At 50.3% G+C, this 19,320-nt stretch overlaps 1 protein-coding gene across 5 annotated transcripts in view; it reads left to right on the top strand.

Annotated features, from left to right (window-relative positions):
• MACF1 (microtubule actin crosslinking factor 1) overlaps window positions 1-19,320 on the top strand; it is a 1,146,281-nt gene that overhangs the window by 347,495 nt on the left and 779,466 nt on the right. For all 5 annotated transcript variants that reach the window (XM_085648361.1, XM_085648360.1, XM_085648359.1 and 2 more), the window contains 5 exons: window positions 2,926-3,030; window positions 10,033-10,128; window positions 10,796-10,921; window positions 12,402-12,554; window positions 14,171-14,325. In XM_085648361.1, coding sequence (XP_085504487.1) covers window positions 2,926-3,030; window positions 10,033-10,128; window positions 10,796-10,921; window positions 12,402-12,554; window positions 14,171-14,325 — 635 coding nt within the window. The remainder of the gene's footprint in view (window positions 1-2,925; window positions 3,031-10,032; window positions 10,129-10,795; window positions 10,922-12,401; window positions 12,555-14,170; window positions 14,326-19,320) is intronic.

The following is a 19,320-nucleotide window of genomic DNA, read 5'->3' as shown; positions in this document are numbered from 1 at the left end:
GCCTCCGCATGTTCTGCATCGGCACCTTCCGACGCCGCGTGACCCGGCGTGCCTGTCCATTCACCCCTCAGCTGCTAGCCTCCTTCTGCGGACTGCTTTTCCCTCCCTGCCGCCCCTGTTGGCTCTGCCGTCCAGAGAGGCCCGCTGGCTGGACACTTGGGGACGCAACATTTTTGCCTCGACCAGCGCGGCCTTGTGGGCCCTTAACACCTTGTGTGTGCTGGCTAGGGCCTCCTCCTATTTGTGGGACTCGGCTGAGTCTCTGGGGTCTGCAGCGTCCCAGGTGTCTGCTCAGGTGGATTTGCGGCACCATGCATTGGATGGCCGGGAGCTTGCGGCGTTTATTCTCCGCTCTGCTCTGGACGTCTCTGAGGCGCTGGGCTGGGCCATGGCTTCCTCAGTCGCTCTCCGTCACCATGCTTGGCTTCGGGACGGCGTCTTCCCCGAAAATATTCGGGAGAGGATCATTGATCTCCCATTTGATGGCAGTCTGTTGTTTCATGCCCCGGCCGACTCTGCCATCCAGAGGCTCTTGGCAGGGCTCCGTTCTCCTCCGTCCCCTCCTCAGTGACTTCTGAGTTAGGGTTGCTTCTGGGCCTTCTTAGGTTGGCAGTTATGGTTGTGAAGTATGTTTTTCTTGCCGTTTACGTCCTTCCTTAGGACTTTGGCATTGTTGGCTGCTGGACGACCCCTTTGTTGTTGTGTGTGAGTTCTGCAGGAGTGGTTGCGCAGACTTGGCCCTGAGATTAGGTCTTCTGCTTTGCTTGGGCTGCTGTCAGCCTGTAGCGGGGGTGCTTTTTTCTCCCGTGGTTCTTTTGTTTCTTCCTCTGCTGTGGAAGGTCTTCCAAAGAGGGTTCTCATTATTGGGACTTAACGTGCCCTATGTGGGGTTATGGTAGCTGTCATATGGCTTGCGTTCTGCTGGAGGGTTCTGGTCGCCTTCGGGTACCTGTTCTCCATGGTGTTTACGTAGGTTGCTTTTGCTTCCTAAGGTCGTGTGCGCGGCCACTTGTGGTGGTGGCCCGGGCCTCTCCTCCTCTCCCTGCTCCCTTTCTGCGGTCTGGGATGTCCCTGTGTTCTCCCTTGCCAGGCGTTGCCTACTTGGTCTTCCTTGGGCCTCGGGCTGTTGTTCTTCTTGCTCCTGGCCTTGACTGCCGACATTGTTCTGGCTAGCAGGCTGCTCTCCATCTGGAGTGGGCTCGCCTTCTTCTCCTTGGTTTCCTTGGGCCCTCTAGGCTTCTTCTTCTTCCGTCTTCATGTCTTGGCATTCGGCGGAAGCTATGTTGCCTTGTAGGGGAGTGGGGTGCTTCGGCCACTCTGTCCTTGCTCTTGGTTCTTCTGCTGTGAGCGTACGAGCCTCTTCAGCCTTCTTTCCCTCCTACGTCCCCTTGGGGTTCTGCTTGTGGGGGTTCCCCTGGCCTGGCAGGAGCACGGTTCTACCTGGTCCACAGATCTGGTCCCCGGTGGGGCCCTCTGTTCTGCTTTGGCTGGTGGGGTCCTTTTGCAGACACTCCTTCCTAGGGGGTATTGCTAGGGTATCTATTCTACGTGAAGGAATCTGCGGCTAGTAGTCTCTATCAGATGTACGAGTTACTTACCTTCGGTAACGATGTATCTGGTAGAGACGATTCTAGCCACAGATTCCTTCACGGACCGCCCTTCCTCCCCTATTCTGCGAGGACCCTTGGGTTAGTCTTCGGTGCTCGGCTCCCGGTGGGGAGCTGTGTCTCCTGTGAGTGCCTTCCTTGTTCTTGACGGGTGGCTCCGTCTGGGGGCGGTTCATTCTTCCCTTGGTTCTTTGGAGGATGGGGTTTGGGTGCGCCAGTGCCCTGCTGCTCTGGCTACTCCAGGTTTGGGGGGATTGCTTCTATCCTTGTCCTCACTCCCCTCCCTTCCTTCCATTGCTATCCTCTGGTTGAGGGTCCTCTGGCCATGTCTTGCCCTTGTCCTTGTGGGTGGTTGCCCTCTAGGTTGAGGTGGCTTGGTGATTTGTTGTCCCTGTCTGTCTTGGGACTGGTCCCATTCCTTGCTCGGGATGAGGGGGGTGGGCTTCCTACGTGTGCCATGACTTTTATGCCTGTTCTTCCCTTCGGGGTACAGGGATGGGAGTTTGTCTATGTGCGGGCAGGGTGGCTGCGCAGGTTTCTGCTTGTTCTTCTTCTTTCTTCTTTCCCTGCCCTTGGGGTCTGCGGTGTTGGCACTACCCTGGTGGTGTTGTTGGTCACCGTTTTGTTCCAATTTTTCTGCTCTTCGCACACTGTTTCCATGCTCCCACAGTTTTTTATCTGGTGGTTCCGCGTTGTGGTGCGGAAAAGTTCTCAGAAGAAAACTGACGTGGGAGTGCCGGGCGGAGTCGCGTGGTGTCGTCCCGCCCCTGGCGCGCAGGGATGCTGTGGCAAAAAGTTTCCGGATCCAGTCTCACGCCTGGGGATAATTCTACGTGCAGAAATCTGCGGCTAGAATCGTCTCTACCAGATACATCGTTACCGAAGGTAAGTAACTCGTACATTATGGGAATTCAAGCTTTTTCAGCAGCTGAAACTCACCTTAATCCAGAATTGGCCGTTTTAGGAATTGTGGAAAAAGGTGTGGTGCCGCAGCCAGGGCAACTGACGCTGGAATCTGGGGATCACGGTTCGATCCGCAGCGCCGGCGGCAGAATAGCCCAGCACCATGTGACTCTGGGCAATAGCTTGCTTAATCTTCCCGACGGCCCCCAGCGCCTAGAGACCCTTACGGCTGATTGTTCGCGCTTTACAAATGTGGTTTATTATTATTATTATTATTATATTATGAAATAACTATCGTGTATTTTTTCACTTTGTGAAGTTGTGACTAACTGTTTTCCCCTTTTGTTGTGTCCTGTTAGCCCTGCAACCCTCTATAGCAAATGTTTATTTTTAAGTTTTACTTTTTTTTTTGTAGGACTTAACCCTGGAGCTGGAGGAGAAGCGGGATATCATCCAGACTCTTCAAGAGAAGGCTGAGCTTTTGTCACTGCAGAACCACCCAGCTAAGCAGACAGTGGAGGTAAGACAGAATGAGTACTGCGTTCAGCCTTCATACTGTGGTGAAAACTTTACAGATAGCCCATCTTCTGAAGCAAAGAATCACGTGCATACGTTAGTATCTGGTGCACACAGTCTTCTATGCTATTTAGAAATCGTCATGCGGAGACGATTCTGTCTAATAACTCAAGGTTGCTTACGATACTTAGTATCTACTACATAGAATCTTTGGGCTCTTTGAAACAATTTCTGCAGAATGAAAAAACTTGTGCGGAACATGCTGGTAACTAGTCATCACTGTCACTCGACAACAAGAGTTGCACTTCAATTCATAGATTTATTATATGTTCAAATCCTTCTATACACCAATGATGCATTGGAATCACTTGGATTTTGTAAACGCTTCACCCATTAGCTAGATGTAGGCTGTACAAAATAAGTTAGAAAAGTAATATGGTAGTTAACCACAAAATATAATACAAACTTAACACTCATTTGAGAGGTCATCAGTGATGTTATAAATGATGCCATAGAACATGTCATGAGTGATGTAATATGTGAGGTCATAAGCAGTGCCAGGTGGGGGTGCATGTTATAGTAGCACACTTTTCTCCCACAAATAGTAAACTAACATCTTCTAGGTAGCTACCGTAACAGCTAGATAGCAGAGAGTTACTGTCTCTAGAAAAAAGCACTAGAGGTAGCCCAAGCAAAGAAAAATGTGGTGCTTCAATGGAGCACATTTTGTTCCCACTCAAGAACTTATGTTTGCAATAGCTTGACAAAAGTTCAGTGAGAGTGGAGTTTAGTGTTTTAGATGGACTTCAAATGTTTCATTTCTCCCAGAATAGGTTCATACTCCATGTATCTGAAAGAAACACGTTAGTTAGATTCCTCACCTTAGAATATCCCCAGGCGTCAGACTGGATCCGGAAGATTTTTCGTCAGCAATACCCCTTGCGCGTCGCTAGGCGTCGTCTGCGGCTCCGCGTCCGTCGTCGGCGTCGTGCGCCGGAATGACGTCGTCGGAGTACTTAGACGCCGCCCTCGCGCGCTGACGTCAGTTCTTCTTTTTTCCGCGCCAGTAAGCGCAGATCCGGGAGAGCTACCCTTTTAGTCAATTTTTGACTAACTTTTTGATCCTGTCAATCGACTCCGGTGCCGGTAGGATGCCTGGTTTTAAAGCCTGTGCTGACTGTAACCGCCTGATGTCGGTTACGGACCATCACCGCCGGTGCCTGTACTGCTTGGGCCTCGACCACGACGCAGAGTCGTGCTCGGACTGTAAGGCCCTGACCTCGAAGGCTAGACGGGAGCGGTCCCGTAAGCTTCTCGAGATTCGCCACGCGGCTCCGCGCGCCTCTCGATCCCGGTCCAGGAGGAGGTCCAAGGATCGGTCGCGCAGCCGACGTCACCATCGGTCGTCGGGATCCAAGTCTTCGGGTAAGTCGAAGCATTCCAAGAAGTCCAAGAGGCGACATCGCTCTTCGGACTCCCCTCGCCGGTCGCGCGACTCGGCCGAGGGTCAGGGTGGTTCCACCCCCGCGGCTCCGGCGGAGCCGCAGGCGCCGCGCACGTCCCCATACCCTCCGGTCCATGGGACTAACGCGACGCCGGCGGAAGTCAGTGCCTTCCTCTCGGCCATGAGGAACCTGGCTCCGCCGTCGGCGCCCGCTGGTGCGCCTTCGGGCCCCGCGGACCCGACTGGGCTGCCTTGCCTGCCAGTGGCTCCGGCCACGGCGCCGTTGACGGCTCCGGCCTCGACGCCGCAAGCGCCCGAGGGACCCGTTCTCGAGTCCCCGTCGACGCCGGTCGACCTCGTCACGCCTCCTCCGCCGGCGTCGACACCGGTACCACCCCCGACGCCGACGTCGACTCCGCTCGACGTCGTGCCCCAGTTCAGTCCCGCTCCGGGCCCGGCGCCGGTCCGGCGTCGATGGACGCCGAGATCGACGCCGCTAGAGATACATTTTGTCTACCGCCCGGCTCCGTTACTTTCTCCTCTACACCAGGAGTCGGATGATTGGGACTACTGGGAGGGATCCGAGGATCCTATGGCCGCTCAGGCCCAACTGTCCCAGGACTGGGCAGATGAACTGGGGGAGGCCAGTGGTCTGGATACCTCGCCAGACACTGGATTCATCTCTCCTCCGACTGTGGCTTCGGAGGAGGGTGCTGCTTTCTCCGTGGTGCTACGCAAGGCGGCCGCAGCCCTTGGGCTCGAGCTACCTGCCGTGGCTGTGAGGACGAACGTCCTCACTGAGGTGCTTCAGTCTGCAGCAAGCTCCACTGAGCCTCTGCTGCCGTTCAATGAGGCCCTCACTGACGTTCTACAGGGCACCTGGTCCAAGACCTCCACAGTTCCTCCTGTGGACAGGAACGTCGCCAGGCGCCACCGCCCTGCTCCGGGCGACCCCAGTTTTCTGTCCCAACACCCTACCCCTGAGAGCCTGGTTATCCAGGCCTCCACCTCCCAATCCTCTTTCCCGACCGCCCCGCCGGACCGGTATTCCAAGAGACTAGAGCAGTTTGGCAAGAAGCTGTTCTCTTCCCTTAGTTTGGGCCTGCGGTCTTTGAACACCGCTTGTCTCTTGGACCGTTATTCCCACTCTCTGTGGGATGCGGTGGAGGACGCGCTGCCCCTGTGTCCGGAGGAGGTCCGGACACGACTTACCCAGGCTCTGGCCGATGGGAGGGATGCCGCGCGACATGCTATAAGATGTGGGCTTGACACCACGGACTCGCTGGGTAGGGCCATTTCTACCTCAGTGGCGCTTCGACGTCACGCCTGGCTGCGGTCCACGTCATTTTCGGGTGATGTCCAGAGCTCTCTCATGGACATGCCCTTTGATGGCACTCGCCTTTTTGGCGAGAAAGCGGACAGTGCGCTGAATCGCTTTAAGGACTCCCGGGCTACGGCCAAGTCCTTGGGCCTCTCGGCCCGCGGTCGCGAACTTCCGCCTTTCGCCCCTTTCGTGGCCAAGGAAGGGGTGCCTCCTCACGTACGCCTAGCCACCAGCCGCAGAACCAACCTGCGCGCGGTCGCGGACGTGGTTTCCGCCGAGGCGGTTCTGGAGGACGACGAGGTCAGTCCACATCCACCCCGGCAGCATCCGCCTCAAAGCCTTCCTAGTCCGAGCTTTCAGGCCCATTCCACGCCAGTGGGCGGCAGAGTTCGCCATCACCTGCTCCACTGGCGGTCCATCACATCGGACAGGTGGGTGCTGCAAATCGTCCGAAGGGGCTACTCCCTCCCCTTCGAGACGACCCCTCCAGCCATGCCACCGCAGCACCACCGTATCTCGGGGGATCATTTGAATCTTCTCCACGAGGAAGTTTCGGCCCTCTTGGCCAAGGGGGCCGTCGAGCGCGTTCCGAGTCCAGAAGTAGGTCGTGGTTGTTATTCCCACTACTTTCTGGTTCCCAAGAAGGGCAAAGGGGGCCTACGCCCTATCTTGGACCTCCGGAACATCAATGCCTTCCTCCGGAAGGAAAGGTTCAAGATGTTGACTTTGGCTCAGGTTCTAGCTGCCCTAGACCCCGGAGACTGGATGGTAGCGTTGGACTTGCAGGATGCATATTTCCACATCCCCGTCCTGCCGGCCCACCGGCGTTACCTGCGGTTCACGGTGGGCCAAGAGCACTTTCAGTTTACCGTGCTCCCCTTCGGCCTCACCAGTGCCCCTCGGGTGTTCACAAAAGTGATGGCGGTGGTCGCAGCTCATCTGCGCAGATCAGGGGTTCCAGTCTTCCCCTATCTCGACGACTGGTTGTTGAAGGCGGGCTCGCCCCAGGCAGTCGTCTCCCACCTCCAGACTACGGCGGATCTCCTGCATTTGCTGGGGTTTTCCATCAACGTGCCGAAGTCACACCTGAGTCCCTCTCAGAAGCTCCTCTTCATCGGAGCGGTTCTCGATTCGGCGCAGTTCCGGGTCTATCCACCGGAACAGCGGGTCCGGGATAAACAGGCCCTGATTCCCATCTTTCGGCCTCTATCCTGGGTTTCGGTCAGGCTAGTGTTGCGGCATCTGGGGCTGATGGCCTCCTGCATCCTACTAGTGCATCACGCCAGGCGGCGCATGCGGGCTCTGCAGTGGGACCTGAAGTTTCAGTGGGCCCAGCATCACGGCAACCTGTCCGACCATGTCTTGATTTTGGAGGGCACTGCACAGCAGTTGCAGTGGTGGCTCACGGACCGCGATTGGGTCATGGGCAGAAGCCTCTCCCTTCCCCAACCGGAGCATGTCGTAGTGACGGATGCGTCCCTCCTGGGATGGGGTGGCCATATGGGAGATGCGGAGATCAGAGGCCTCTGGTCTCCGGCGTAGTCTCGTCTCCATATCAACCTGTTGGAGTTGAGAGCGATCCGACTTGCACTGAAAGCCTTCCTTCCCTCTGTCCGGGGAAGTGTCGTGCAGGTGTTCACGGACAACACCACCGCCATGTGGTATTGCAACAAACAGGGCGGGGTGGGGTCGTGGACCCTTTGTCAGGAGGCCCTGCGCCTCTGGACGTGGCTGGAACACCAGGGCGTCACCCTGGTGGTTCAACATCTGGCGGGCTCTCTGAACGCCAGAGCAGACGAACTCAGCCGCCGGTGCATGATGGATCACGAATGGCGTCTGAACTCCGAAGTGGCGCAAGGTCTCTTTCAGCAGTGGGGAGAGCCTTGGTTAGATCTATTCGCCACCGAAGAGAACGCGCAATGTCAGCAGTTCTGCGCGTTGGAATTTCCAAGGCGGCACTCGCTCGGCGACGCTTTTCGTCACGAGTGGAGTTGCGGTCTGTTGTACGCCTTTCCGCCTATACCACTTCTGCCCAGAGTGCTGAAGAAGATCGGGCACGACCGGGCCCAAGTCATCTTGGTGGCTCCGGATTGGGCACGAAGGTACTGGTATCCCGAGCTACTCAGTATGTTGACCGATCCTCCGATACGTCTGCCCCTTCGGGAGGATCTTCTGTCGCAGCAGCAGGGGACGGTCCTCCACCCGAACCTGTCCAGCCTCCACCTCCATGCGTGGAGATTGAGCGGCGACAGTTGATGCCATTTGACTTGCCTCCTGAAGTCTGTGATATCATTCTGGCAGCCAGGCGTCCCTCCACAAAGTCGGTATACGCCTGCCGGTGGAACAAATTTGTGGAATGGTGCACAGCAAATGCTGTGGATCCCCTTTCCGCCCCTCTGTCTGAGGTTCTCCTCTTTCTTCTTTCTTTGGCCCGGCAGGGCTCTGCCCTGGGCACCCTGAAAGGTTATCTTGCTGCCATCTCTGCCTTCTTGCGGCTTCCTGATCAGCCTTCTCTTTTCAAGTCCCCTGTGGTTACACGCTTTCTAAAAGGCATTACTCACACGTTCCCTCCTGTCCCTTTTGTAATGCCTCAGTGGGACTTGAATCTTGTTCTCACATTTCTAATGTGCGCTCCCTTTGAGCCTCTTCATAATTGTCCTCTTCGTCTGCTGACGCTTAAGACTGCTTTTCTGGTAGCCATCACCTCGGCTAGACGGGTGAGTGAGCTCCAGGCTTTATCTTCAAAGCCTCCTTTTCTGTCTGTTCATCCGGACAAGGTTGTCCTTCGGCCTCGTCCCTCCTTTCTTCCGAAAGTGGTGACTCCATTTCATCTTGGGCAGTCTGTCACCTTGCCCACCTTCTTTCCGCCTCCGCATCCTTCCAAAGAGGAAGAGAGGCTCCACCGTCTGGACCCAAAACGTGCGCTCTCCTTTTATTTGGACCGCACAAAGCAGTTCCGGGTGGACGACCAACTTTTTGTTGGATACGTGGGTGCTAAGAAGGGGAAAGCGGTGCACAAACGGACCATCTCTCGGTGGGTCGTTTTGTACATCAAAATTTGCTACTCCTTGGCAAAAAAGGACCCTCCTGTTGGGCTGCGCGCCCACTCCACTCGGGCCACAGCGGCTACTACTGCTTTGGGACGGGGTGTCCCTTTGCAGGACATCTGTCAGGCGGCGACGTGGGCTTCGCTACACACGTTTGCCAGGCATTATTGCCTTGACAGCCAAGTCCGGAGGGATGGCTTCTTTGGCCGTTCTGTCCTCCAGGACTTTCTGGTGTGATCTTGGTTCGCAGACCCACCACCGGGGATGGTATTGCTTGGGTATCTATTCTAAGGTGAGGAATCTAACTAACGTGTTTCTTTCAGATGAACAAGTTACTTACCTTCGGTAACGATGTATCTGTAAGAAACATTAGTTAGTTAGATTCCTCACCGACCCACCCATCCTCCCCGTTATGCGAACCGACATCTAGGGTTAAGGATATCCTTTTCAGGCCCCTAGATTTTCTTTTTGGCACCAGTGTCGGTCTTTGCATGGCTCTGCGTTCCTGGCGCGGAAAGCTATGTACAAGAACTGACGTCAGCGCGCGAGGGCGGCGTCTAAGTACTCCGACGACGTCATTCCGGCGCACGACGCCGACGACGGACGCGGAGCCGCAGACGACGCCTAGCGACACGCAAGGGGTATTGCTGACGAAAAATCTTCCGGATCCAGTGTGACGCCTGGGGATATTCTAAGGTGAGGAATCTAACTAACTAATGTTTCTTACAGATACATCGTTACCGAAGGTAAGTAACTTGTTCTTCATGGCCATAATCCTCATCCAGTAGTCTAAAGATACTTTAATTCATTTATCTACTGCATATCTTACCTTGGGAGAGTTCTGTCCATTTGTTTTGTATTGTGGCTTCTGCCATGTGACCACCAGGGCACCCGCTCTTAAAGGATCTAGTGAGGGAACAGCCAGCTTTGTTCCAGTGTAATGTCACATCCTGCATGTCTGTTTGACTATGGGTCAGACGTCTTGGTCAATTTCATGTTTACGGTTGTTTAAATTGTAGGTTACTCTTTTACTTTCACAATGACATAACCAGGACACTTGCTTTCTACCAGCTGCTGTATCTCACTAAACCTTGGGTGTTGTAGAAAATATAAATGCAAATAAATAAGTATGATTCTTTTGCTGGGATCTGCCCCGGTGCATTCTCACAGTTATCGGGTGTTTTTTGATAGGCATACAGTGCTGCTGTACAGTCTCAGTGCCAGTGGATCAAACAGCTGTGCCTGTGTGTGGATCAACACATATCTGAGAACACCTCTTATTTTCAGGTAACAATGCATGTGTGCCCTCCTCTTCCGCGTTTTCTTTTCTTGTTTACTTTGATAAGACTCAGTGCAATCATCCTAAGCCTATGCCCTCTACTCTTTATTTTTTCCTTGATATTCCTTTTCTCTTGTTTAACTTCCTTTTTCTGGCCCTCACTGTACCTCTTCCTTCTCTCTTATGTTCCTCTTCGCTTGCTATTCTCCTCTCTTCTTCTTCCTCCACCTATGATCTTTCCACTCTTTCCCGCAAGTTTCACTTTTCTAGTTGTCATTCCTCTTTTTCTTCGCTCGGTTAACACTCCTGTTTCTTCCTTATGTCCCGCCTCATTGAATGCCCTGCTCTTTTCCTTCCCTTGCTCTTATCTCTCTGTCCATGACCACCTTCCTTGTCCTCCTCGTTTTCCTCATTCTCTGATACTCATTCTCCTGTTCATTTGTTTTATTCTTGTTGTGCTTTTCACTCTCGATTTCTTCATCCTCTATTCTCCCTTTTTTTCTGCCTCCTCCATCCACAGACACACACACACACACACTATCTCTCTCTCTCTCTCTCTCTCTCTCTCTCTCTCTCTCTCTCTCTCTCTCTCTCTCTCTCTCTCTCTCATCACACTCCCTTTTCTTTCTTGTGATTATGTGCGTAATTCCCCAACTTTCTGCTTTGTATTCTCAGTTCTTCAGCGATATGCGTGAGTCTGAAACATATCTTCGGAACCTCCAGGAGTCAATCAAAAGGAAATATTCATGCGAGCTGAGCACTAGCATGTCCCGGCTGGAGGATCTTCTCCAAGACTCCATGGTACGTTGCCCACATGTCACAAGACTCTAGTGGCTCAATGGGTTCCTTTCACAGTCTTTAGCTTTGTTTTAAAAGGAGAACTGAAGCATTCACTGGTCAGCTGTTTCAGGGAAGCTACCATTGTATTTATTCTACTTTGACATTAAACAGTTAGTGCCCATTGTCCACAAAAATAACTCTATTGGCTCATGTTCCATTGAGATGTCCCTCATGTCCACAGGAATGGTATTTTAGTGCTTTAGTTCAAAGAGTGAGGTTGGGCTAGTTTAGGCTGGTGCCCCTACATGGGCAAGCAAATTCTTAGTGCCAGACGTTGAAAGAAAGCAGCTATCTTACTGCTTTGTATTATAGGTAGTGGGGAATCTCATGCCCCAGGTAGACAGGTTGTCTTCGTAACTCTGACACTGGAAGGCATTATTAATAGGTCAATATTCTTGTTACCTCATTTGGCTCTATGATTTGATTTGCGACATTGAGTTTTTGTTTAGTCTCTGATAGGGAGTTAGTCTTTTCTTGCTAGGTGACTGATCGGGATGGGGATCCTTTTTGCTCACTGATCAAGATGGGAGCCTCTCTTAGAATAGGAGTTTGTCTTAGTCTGGTTGGCTTTGTTAATGGAGGTATCACTCTCTCTTGTTCGCTCTGTGATTAGGCTGTAAATCATTTCTGCTTTGTCCAGCATGATTAGGCTATCGATCTGTTACAGTATTTAGACCCTCTATGGATGATTGCGTGAGATGGGAGCTTCTCTTGCCTAGTAGGTGGCTTTGTCTTGAAGCAGGGATCTCACTGTCCCTGCAATCACTGCTGCATGATTAGACCATTACTTGCTCAGAAGTAAGGCTGGGCAAAATCACATAATTTTGTTATGCAAAATTTAATGAAATGTTGTTAGTTTACTTTTTCACCCTAATAATCACCTTACATTGAAAGCCTTGGGGGATTCCGGCAGTAGACTGGTGCAAGTACAAAATGTCTCTTGGTCTGACATTTTTGAATGGAATCGGTCTACCGCTGATACCTTCCAAATCTTTTTAAAGTGAGATGCACACTTTGGTAAGTGCCAAATGACTTAATGAATAGTGTTGAGAAATGTCTGGATTTTTGCAGACTTCGTCAGCGGAGTTGAAACTTCTGTTCAGAACATGAGCTTAAGATTTCGATTTTCCAGCATTTTGCCTGAATGGTTTAATCAGTATAGCAGATGGAAACACTTCTGCGTCTAGCTTTAGGATTGAGGAGGAAACCTTTTTCCTTCTATTTTGTCGAGTTGCTTGACCAGGCTGGGGATGTGACTTGATGTCTGGGTGGGATGAAAACCTCTTTTCTTGTATTTTGCTTTATAATTTAGGCCAGACCTCAATTTCTTAAAGGTTGTGATTCCCTTTACCTTTTCTTGGAATGTAACCCAGGGTGAATCTTTGCTTTCCCTATGCTTTGCTAACCTAGTGTTTGCATTTTTCACTCATTCAATTCACAGGATGAGAAGGAGCAGTTAATTCAGTCAAAAAGTTCTGTTGCTAGTCTTGTCGGACGCTCAAAATCTATTGTCCAGTTAAAGCCAAGAAATTCGGACTATGCACTCAACAGCACTCTCCCCATCAAAGCCATCTGTGACTATCGGCAAATCGAGGTAAGGACTTTAAACTCTTCTTTTTGCTTTCCACATTAGGTACAGACAACATTGGCGGTGCAGGATCACACTTAGTAGCATTGGAAGTTTTGGGTCAGAACATTTTTTGAAGTTTAAAGTTTGCCTTCAGAACACTTTTAAGTTTGAATCAAGCATTTTACCAGTCTGGGCTGAATATTTGTGAACACTTAGAAAATCATTTCCAGAAGAAGCCCTTTCTTTATTGTAGATTGTAATTGCATTTATATAGGGCTTACTACCCCTGACTAGGCGTTGAAACACTTTTCGGCGAGTAGCACTATACAGAACCCACAAAATATTAGTGGTGAATTAGTATAGGGAAATATGAAATTAATTTAGGTCGTGGAAATGTTAGTCTGTTAATTGGATTGAAAAGGATTGTGGAGGGATATTCACACACTAGAAATGCTCCTCCTATTTGACCCATCTGGATAACAGGCATGTTATTGTGACAAAGAAGTCACTGTTACTCTACCAGGATGGATGCTGCTGTAGCCTCTCTGAAGCCTGCCATTTTACAGGCTTCCAACCTTGGAGGCGGCTCTGTAATGTCAGTGACTCACTGTACCTTTTCTAAGGACACACAGGTACACTCTGGCATTCAGGAAACATTTATTAAAGGGTAAAATGGAAAACATGCACCACATTTGCTACTTTCAGTTCCATATTTAATATATTATTTTTGTCTACCACCACTCTATCAATGCCTTAGTATAGGGGCGAGTCTTCTAAATTTAGATTCATGCATTTCATCATGCAGGTGGCCAGTAATATTTACGGTCGCAGGACTAAGAGGAACCCTTGGGCCTTATGCCATCTGTGTATTTATCCTCCCGTCCCCAGGTGGAAAGCGTTCTCTGTGTATATAATAAATGCCCTTGTGTTTTTTTAATAAAGGTCTTTATTGAAGTGTCATAGGATACAATTGGCCTCAGCAATGAATACGTATTTTGACTTCAGTCGGCTATCTTCGTACAGACCCCATAAACAAATCCCAACTCCCCTGGCAACGCCTGCTCTAGTACAAGGCCCCAGAGACAATCCAGATAAAAACAGTAGCGTGATAGTAAACCATTCTCGGTGACTGGTTATATCCTCATATATGACTTAAAATCTCTCCCTCCTCCCCAGTAACCTGGTGGTACGTTCAGTATCTCACACATCCGGGTCCCCAAAGGAAATATCTTCATGGGGTTCCTTTAAGATAGACAACACGGCAGCCCAGGCTCTTAAATCATCTTCCAGCATTTAAGTTCTGCGGACATGTTTCATCCATAACTCCTCAGCAGTCGCCCACATAAATGCTTGTCAGGGAGGTGATGTGACTGACTGTAGTACAAAATGTGGTTCTGCTCCTCCTAAAACAGACTCTTGGGTGCATGCAGCACACATTCGATATAACCTGGTTCCTTTCTATAAATCATAGGAAAACATAGATAATGTTGTTTTTGTTTTATTGCTCACTGGAGATTGGTTCAAACATATTGTTTAAACAACTGGATAAGCTAATTTGCAAAACTTGGAACACCATGACTGTTGTATTCACTTTGACGTCTGTATGCTTATTAACCGACTTTACCATTTGTTTCTCCTAGATCACAATATGTAAGAATGACGAATGTGTCCTAGAAGACAATTCCCAAAGGACGAAGTGGAAGGTCATCAGTCCCACAGGGAATGAGGCCATGGTTCCATCTGCCTGTTTCCTGATCCCTCCCCCGAACAATGAAGCAATTGATCTAGCTAATAGGTAACTCTCTAGTAGGGGCCTTCAGTCCTGCCCACTGACCGCCTTGCAGTGGTTAGTGACATTATCCGCCCTTTGTTCTTTCTGCTGGTCTTTTTGTCTGAATCCAGACCTTTGTGTTGGTCACTCAGCTCATCTTACTGCCTAGAATCTCCCTTTGCTTGCCTATCTCTACCTCAGACTAGGCTCTAGTTTTCTGCTGTCTTTCAGATTAGCTGAGTCCTTCACTCTTCTTCCCGAATGTTTACTCTGAAATCTGTCTGTTCCTTTTCCCCTATCTCTGGATTTTGCCTTGTATCCATTGACACCTCTTTCGATTCAGTTACTTTGTTGTCCACCCATTTTCAAGCCCGGCTGCATCAATTCCTATTTTTGGTTTCTATATTTAGACTCTCTTTTTTCTACATAGCCCTCTCGTTACTTAGACTGTTAGCTTTCCTCACATCTCCTAGCCTATTAGTTTTTGTTGTTCAACCATATTCTTGGGTTTAGGCCATCACTTTGCTTCTGGTTGTTTGATGATGGTATGTGCAACTTGCATCGTCATTTTCATTTTATTAGCGACGGCTCCACAAATTATTGAAAGAATCTTGGATGTTTCAAATACCAAGTGTCATTCCTGTTTTGCTTTTCCTCATGCATTGAGATTTGTCCTTTTCAAATCATAAGTGTTCAGATTCTTGTTTTCCCCATAAAATGTTTGTTCATTGTTGTGTAGCACACCAGATCACAATCATATTTGACTTTATCACCAGTTGTGAGCACGTCTGTGTGTTGTCATGTTTCTCTGATAGGATCTAGATTTGTGGGTTCCCGTTTTACTCCTCCAGTTTCATCCTATTCCCTAAATCCTTTATGCTTGTTTCCATGGGGTGTTTCAATTTGGGATATTCTCCGAATCTCGTGCAGTTCTGTTGTCGTCCCATTCTTGCATGTAGTTGTATTCTTCTGGTTCCGATGACATGTTTGATGGTTTGCTAGATCATAACGTATTGTTTGTAGTATGTGCTGCTACAGATCTCATACTTTGCATACGCCAGTCATTAAGTGCTAGGCCAGATGTCTCTCCTCGGTTTCGCTACATCTTTTGACTCTTCCTAATCCCACAATGCCCCAGGACATTCACTCCATCTTAGATTTTGGTTTTTTATCTCTATCATGTCCGGACATTGCAGTTCGAGCTTTGGGACTGTCAACAACTTCTCCATTGTTTTGGTTTCAGTCGTCGAGTATCCTGATCCATCATCAAAACAATCATTGAAAGGTGATTCGGTTTCGAACTGCTCCAGAGCAGTTCTTTTTCCATCATCAAAAGAATCAGTGAAAGGTGATTCGGTTCCGAACTGCACCAGAGCAGTTCTTTCCCAGGACTCCGGTTGTATCAAGAAAGACTGGTGAGGCAGGTATTGAGAATATTCCCTTCCAGTTCTGTATCAGTTGCAACCACACATAGTTGTGGTCAGACCACCATCAGGTCTGCAACCTGTGTGTGTGTCTTCAGAGCACAAAGGAGTCAACCTGCTTAGCGTGCCAGGTGTTTAAGAATTAAGACAATTCGATATTGCAGAGGACACAGTATGTGTTTTTTTTTTGGGTCAAGCCATAGATTTTAATATTACCCCCATTCCCCATCCCTTCCCGAAGAAGCACCCAAAAAGGGTGAGAGGCAAGATGGGGAGATTTGCAGAATGGACCTCTTTGCAATTTGTATTGCCCACCTCCACGGGATACAATGAGGGCCAAGAGAAGTGTTTTGTTGTGCAAGGGGCAAGTGGCAGGATACTTGTTCGGCCGCTACCTCAGGCAGAGCTTCACAAACCAGAGCAACACCTTGGAAGAAGAGGAAGCTCATGTTTAGGGAACAAATCTAATAATAATTAGAATTCTATTCTATTTCCAAAAAGAATGAGGACAGGTCCACCAGTCCTATACCACAACCTCCATCACACACACCCCTTCGCCGTGACCCCATATGCCACCACCATTGCCTCAGGAGTATGTTCATTCTCATCATTCAGACTCAAACCAGCTTAGTCCTTATGGCCCTCAGGAGCCTTATTTTGATCCCTCCTGGTGAGGGGGGATAATCCATGGGAGGATTATAAAATTGACACAGGTGGACAGTAGGCTGGAGCCTTATCCAGTTAAAACATCACCTCCAGATGATACCAAGGCTTACCACGCTGTAATATGAAGGGGCAGCAGACCACCATGAAGTAAGGTTCCATGTGGTGGAAGAGGAGGTCGATTCTCCTGTGGAGACTCTTTAAAAAGCCATAAGTTGGTCCAGTACCTATTCATGTTGAAAAACATGACCAAGTGTGCCACCAAGAATTTCAAGAGCCATTAAAGGTCCGAGTGGTCACCCGAGGGTTGAGGAACAAGTACAAACCTGTCCCAGATGACCCTGTGTACATCAAGGAATTTGTACAACCAACTCTGTTGTTGTTCACATGGCCAGAAGAAAGTCTCGAAACAGTTACTTAGAGCCTTGAAATTGTGACTTGCCCTTCACCCCCCCCCCCCCCCCCCCCCAACCCAGTTTGGAGAGAATAAGATTATTCCTCCAAAGTTAGAGCAATATCCCCAGACAATAGTGAGAGTATATAACCTCAGAAAAGCAGGTCCTCGCCATTGTTCAGCAGTGGTACTGCTTGGTATGCCACATTACACTACTAAACATAATGCAGTGAGTAAAGAATACCTATGCGAGAGGACGTTCTGGAACTTCTCAGCAAAGGTGCCATCGAACCAGTCCCCTCTGTCCAGCAGGGCCAAGGAGTGGACTCCCTGTACTTTCTCGTTCCCAAAAAAGAATTGTACCGCTCTCAGGCCAATATTTCGCTACATCCTGTCAGAGCAATTAAAAATGGCAACCCTTCAGGATGTCAGCCCATTGCTCTTCCCAGGAGACTACAAGGCAACACTCTACCTCAAAAATGCTAACTTCCACATCCTCATACATCCGGCACATGTTTGCTTCCTAAGCTTTTTGGTAAGTGGACAACACTACCAATTCAAAGTTTTACCATTCCAGCTCACAACATCCCTGAGGGTCTTCACCAAAAGTCTAGTGGTGGTAGCTGCACATCTGCGAAGACACTGCAATGCATGTCTTCCGATACCTTTATGATTGGCTACATACAACAGGTCGAACTTTTTTCTGGGAGCAGTGTTAAACTTTTGTCATAGGAAACCCTACCAAAATCAGGAGAGGGTGATGGCATTCAGACAAACATTAGCAATTCAAAGTCCTCCCTTTTGGCGTGACTACTGCATCTCGAGTATTCATTGTGAGAAAGTGCCCTCTTTCTTGCATGGTTGCCCCCACTTTTTGCTGAATCGCTGATGTTCTTTGACTGAGTGTGCCCTGGGCTCCTGCTAATCAGGTACCCAGGGCCTATGTTCCTTCCCTAAAACTGCATTGAAGCCTAAACCCAATTGGCATCTTTGGCCACATGTAAGCCCCTGGTAAATGGTGCCACAGGTGCCCAGGGCACTGTGATCAGAGAAGGCCTCTAAGGGCTGCAGCACTTATTGTGCCACCCTCAGAGGCCCTGTACCCTGACACTCTCACACTGCATTGCAGACTGAGTGCCTTGGTGCAGAAAAAAGTGAAGAGTCGACATGGCACACATCCCTGTGTGCAATGCCCACAAACCACTGCCCTGGCATACATCAGTCAAACCTCTAGCTGGGTGCCCTATGCCTGTGGTGAGGGTACAGGTGCATGAGCCCTGCACCCCTACAATGCCCAAATCCATTCCTGGGCACTGTAAGTGCAGTGCTGCCATAAAGAGTATATGGTGCTGGGAGTTTGTCATTACGAACTCTACAGCACCATAATGGCTACACTGACGACTGGGAAGTTTGTTATCAAACTTCTCAGCACATTAAACCCACACTGATGCCAGTGTGGGATTTAATGTAAAATGCACAGCAGAGGGCATCTTAGAGATGCCCCCTGTAATTCTACCAACTCCTAGTGACCTGACTGAGTGGCTTCTTAGGCTGCCACCACCAGACATGTTTCTGGACCCCTGGGTCGAGAGCTTACTGCTCTAGGGGGCCTGAAACAATGCACATCCTGGGACGAGGTGCCAAGCCTCCATCCCCAGGATGGGCAGGGTTCACGAAGGGGAAGCTCAAAGGCATGCAGCCTTTGTGAGCCACTCCAGATCATTTGCTGCTTTTAGCAACTGGTCCCCACTGGTTCTACCCCCCCCACTTTGGGCGGGAACACCCGGCGGGAAAAACAAGTGAGGAAGAGAGGTCTGCCCACCTCTGCCAACTCAACCTCTAAGGTGGGGCAGGCGAAGTGAAGCACAACCTCGAGTTCCCGCCATCTTGAGGATGGGGGGACCCAGCCAACCAGGGACAGGCTCCTGCCCCCCTCCCACTGGAGAGTGGCAGAATAGGGGGTGTACCCACCCCAGGGAAGGGACGCATTGGTCCCTGCCCTTTACCTACCTGTAACGCCCCTAAATTTAGTATTCAGGGGCACCCTGAACCTTCCTTCCTCAGGTCCAGCAACAACAAGAAAAGAAGATAAGAAGGACGAAGAGCCGTGCAGAGCTAACAAGAGGACGACGTCCACTGACTTGCCCCAGCCCTACAGGCCTGTCTCCCCTCGAACCTGCTCCTGCGAAATCCTGGCGTGTCCAGCAGCCAGCAACCTCACAAACCCCAGAGGACCTGCCTGCCTTCACTTTCCAGACTGTTTCTCCCATGATCACCGGACGTGTTTAAACTTCAGCTCCTGGTGCCAGCCAGGAACAGCGAATCCGGCCCGAGCTAGAGTGGAAAAACACCACGAGGAGGTTCCCTGGCAATCCTGACCCGAGATCCAGCGACCCCTGACCTGCCTCAAGCCTCCTGACAACGCCTGCGGCCTCAATCCAGAGGACCCCCCCACCGCGACCAGAGCGGGTAAGAAAATCCGACGTCCCAAGACACCCCTGCACCCGATGCCCCACGGCCTGGTGTGCCCAAACCATC

This window comes from Triturus cristatus, chromosome 3_2 (genome assembly GCF_964204655.1).
Source record: "Triturus cristatus chromosome 3_2, aTriCri1.1, whole genome shotgun sequence".
Classification (NCBI taxonomy): Eukaryota; Metazoa; Chordata; class Amphibia; order Caudata; family Salamandridae; genus Triturus; species Triturus cristatus.
The sequence above is the reverse complement of the archived record's forward strand: the minus strand, read 5'-3'. Positions and strand labels throughout refer to the sequence as shown.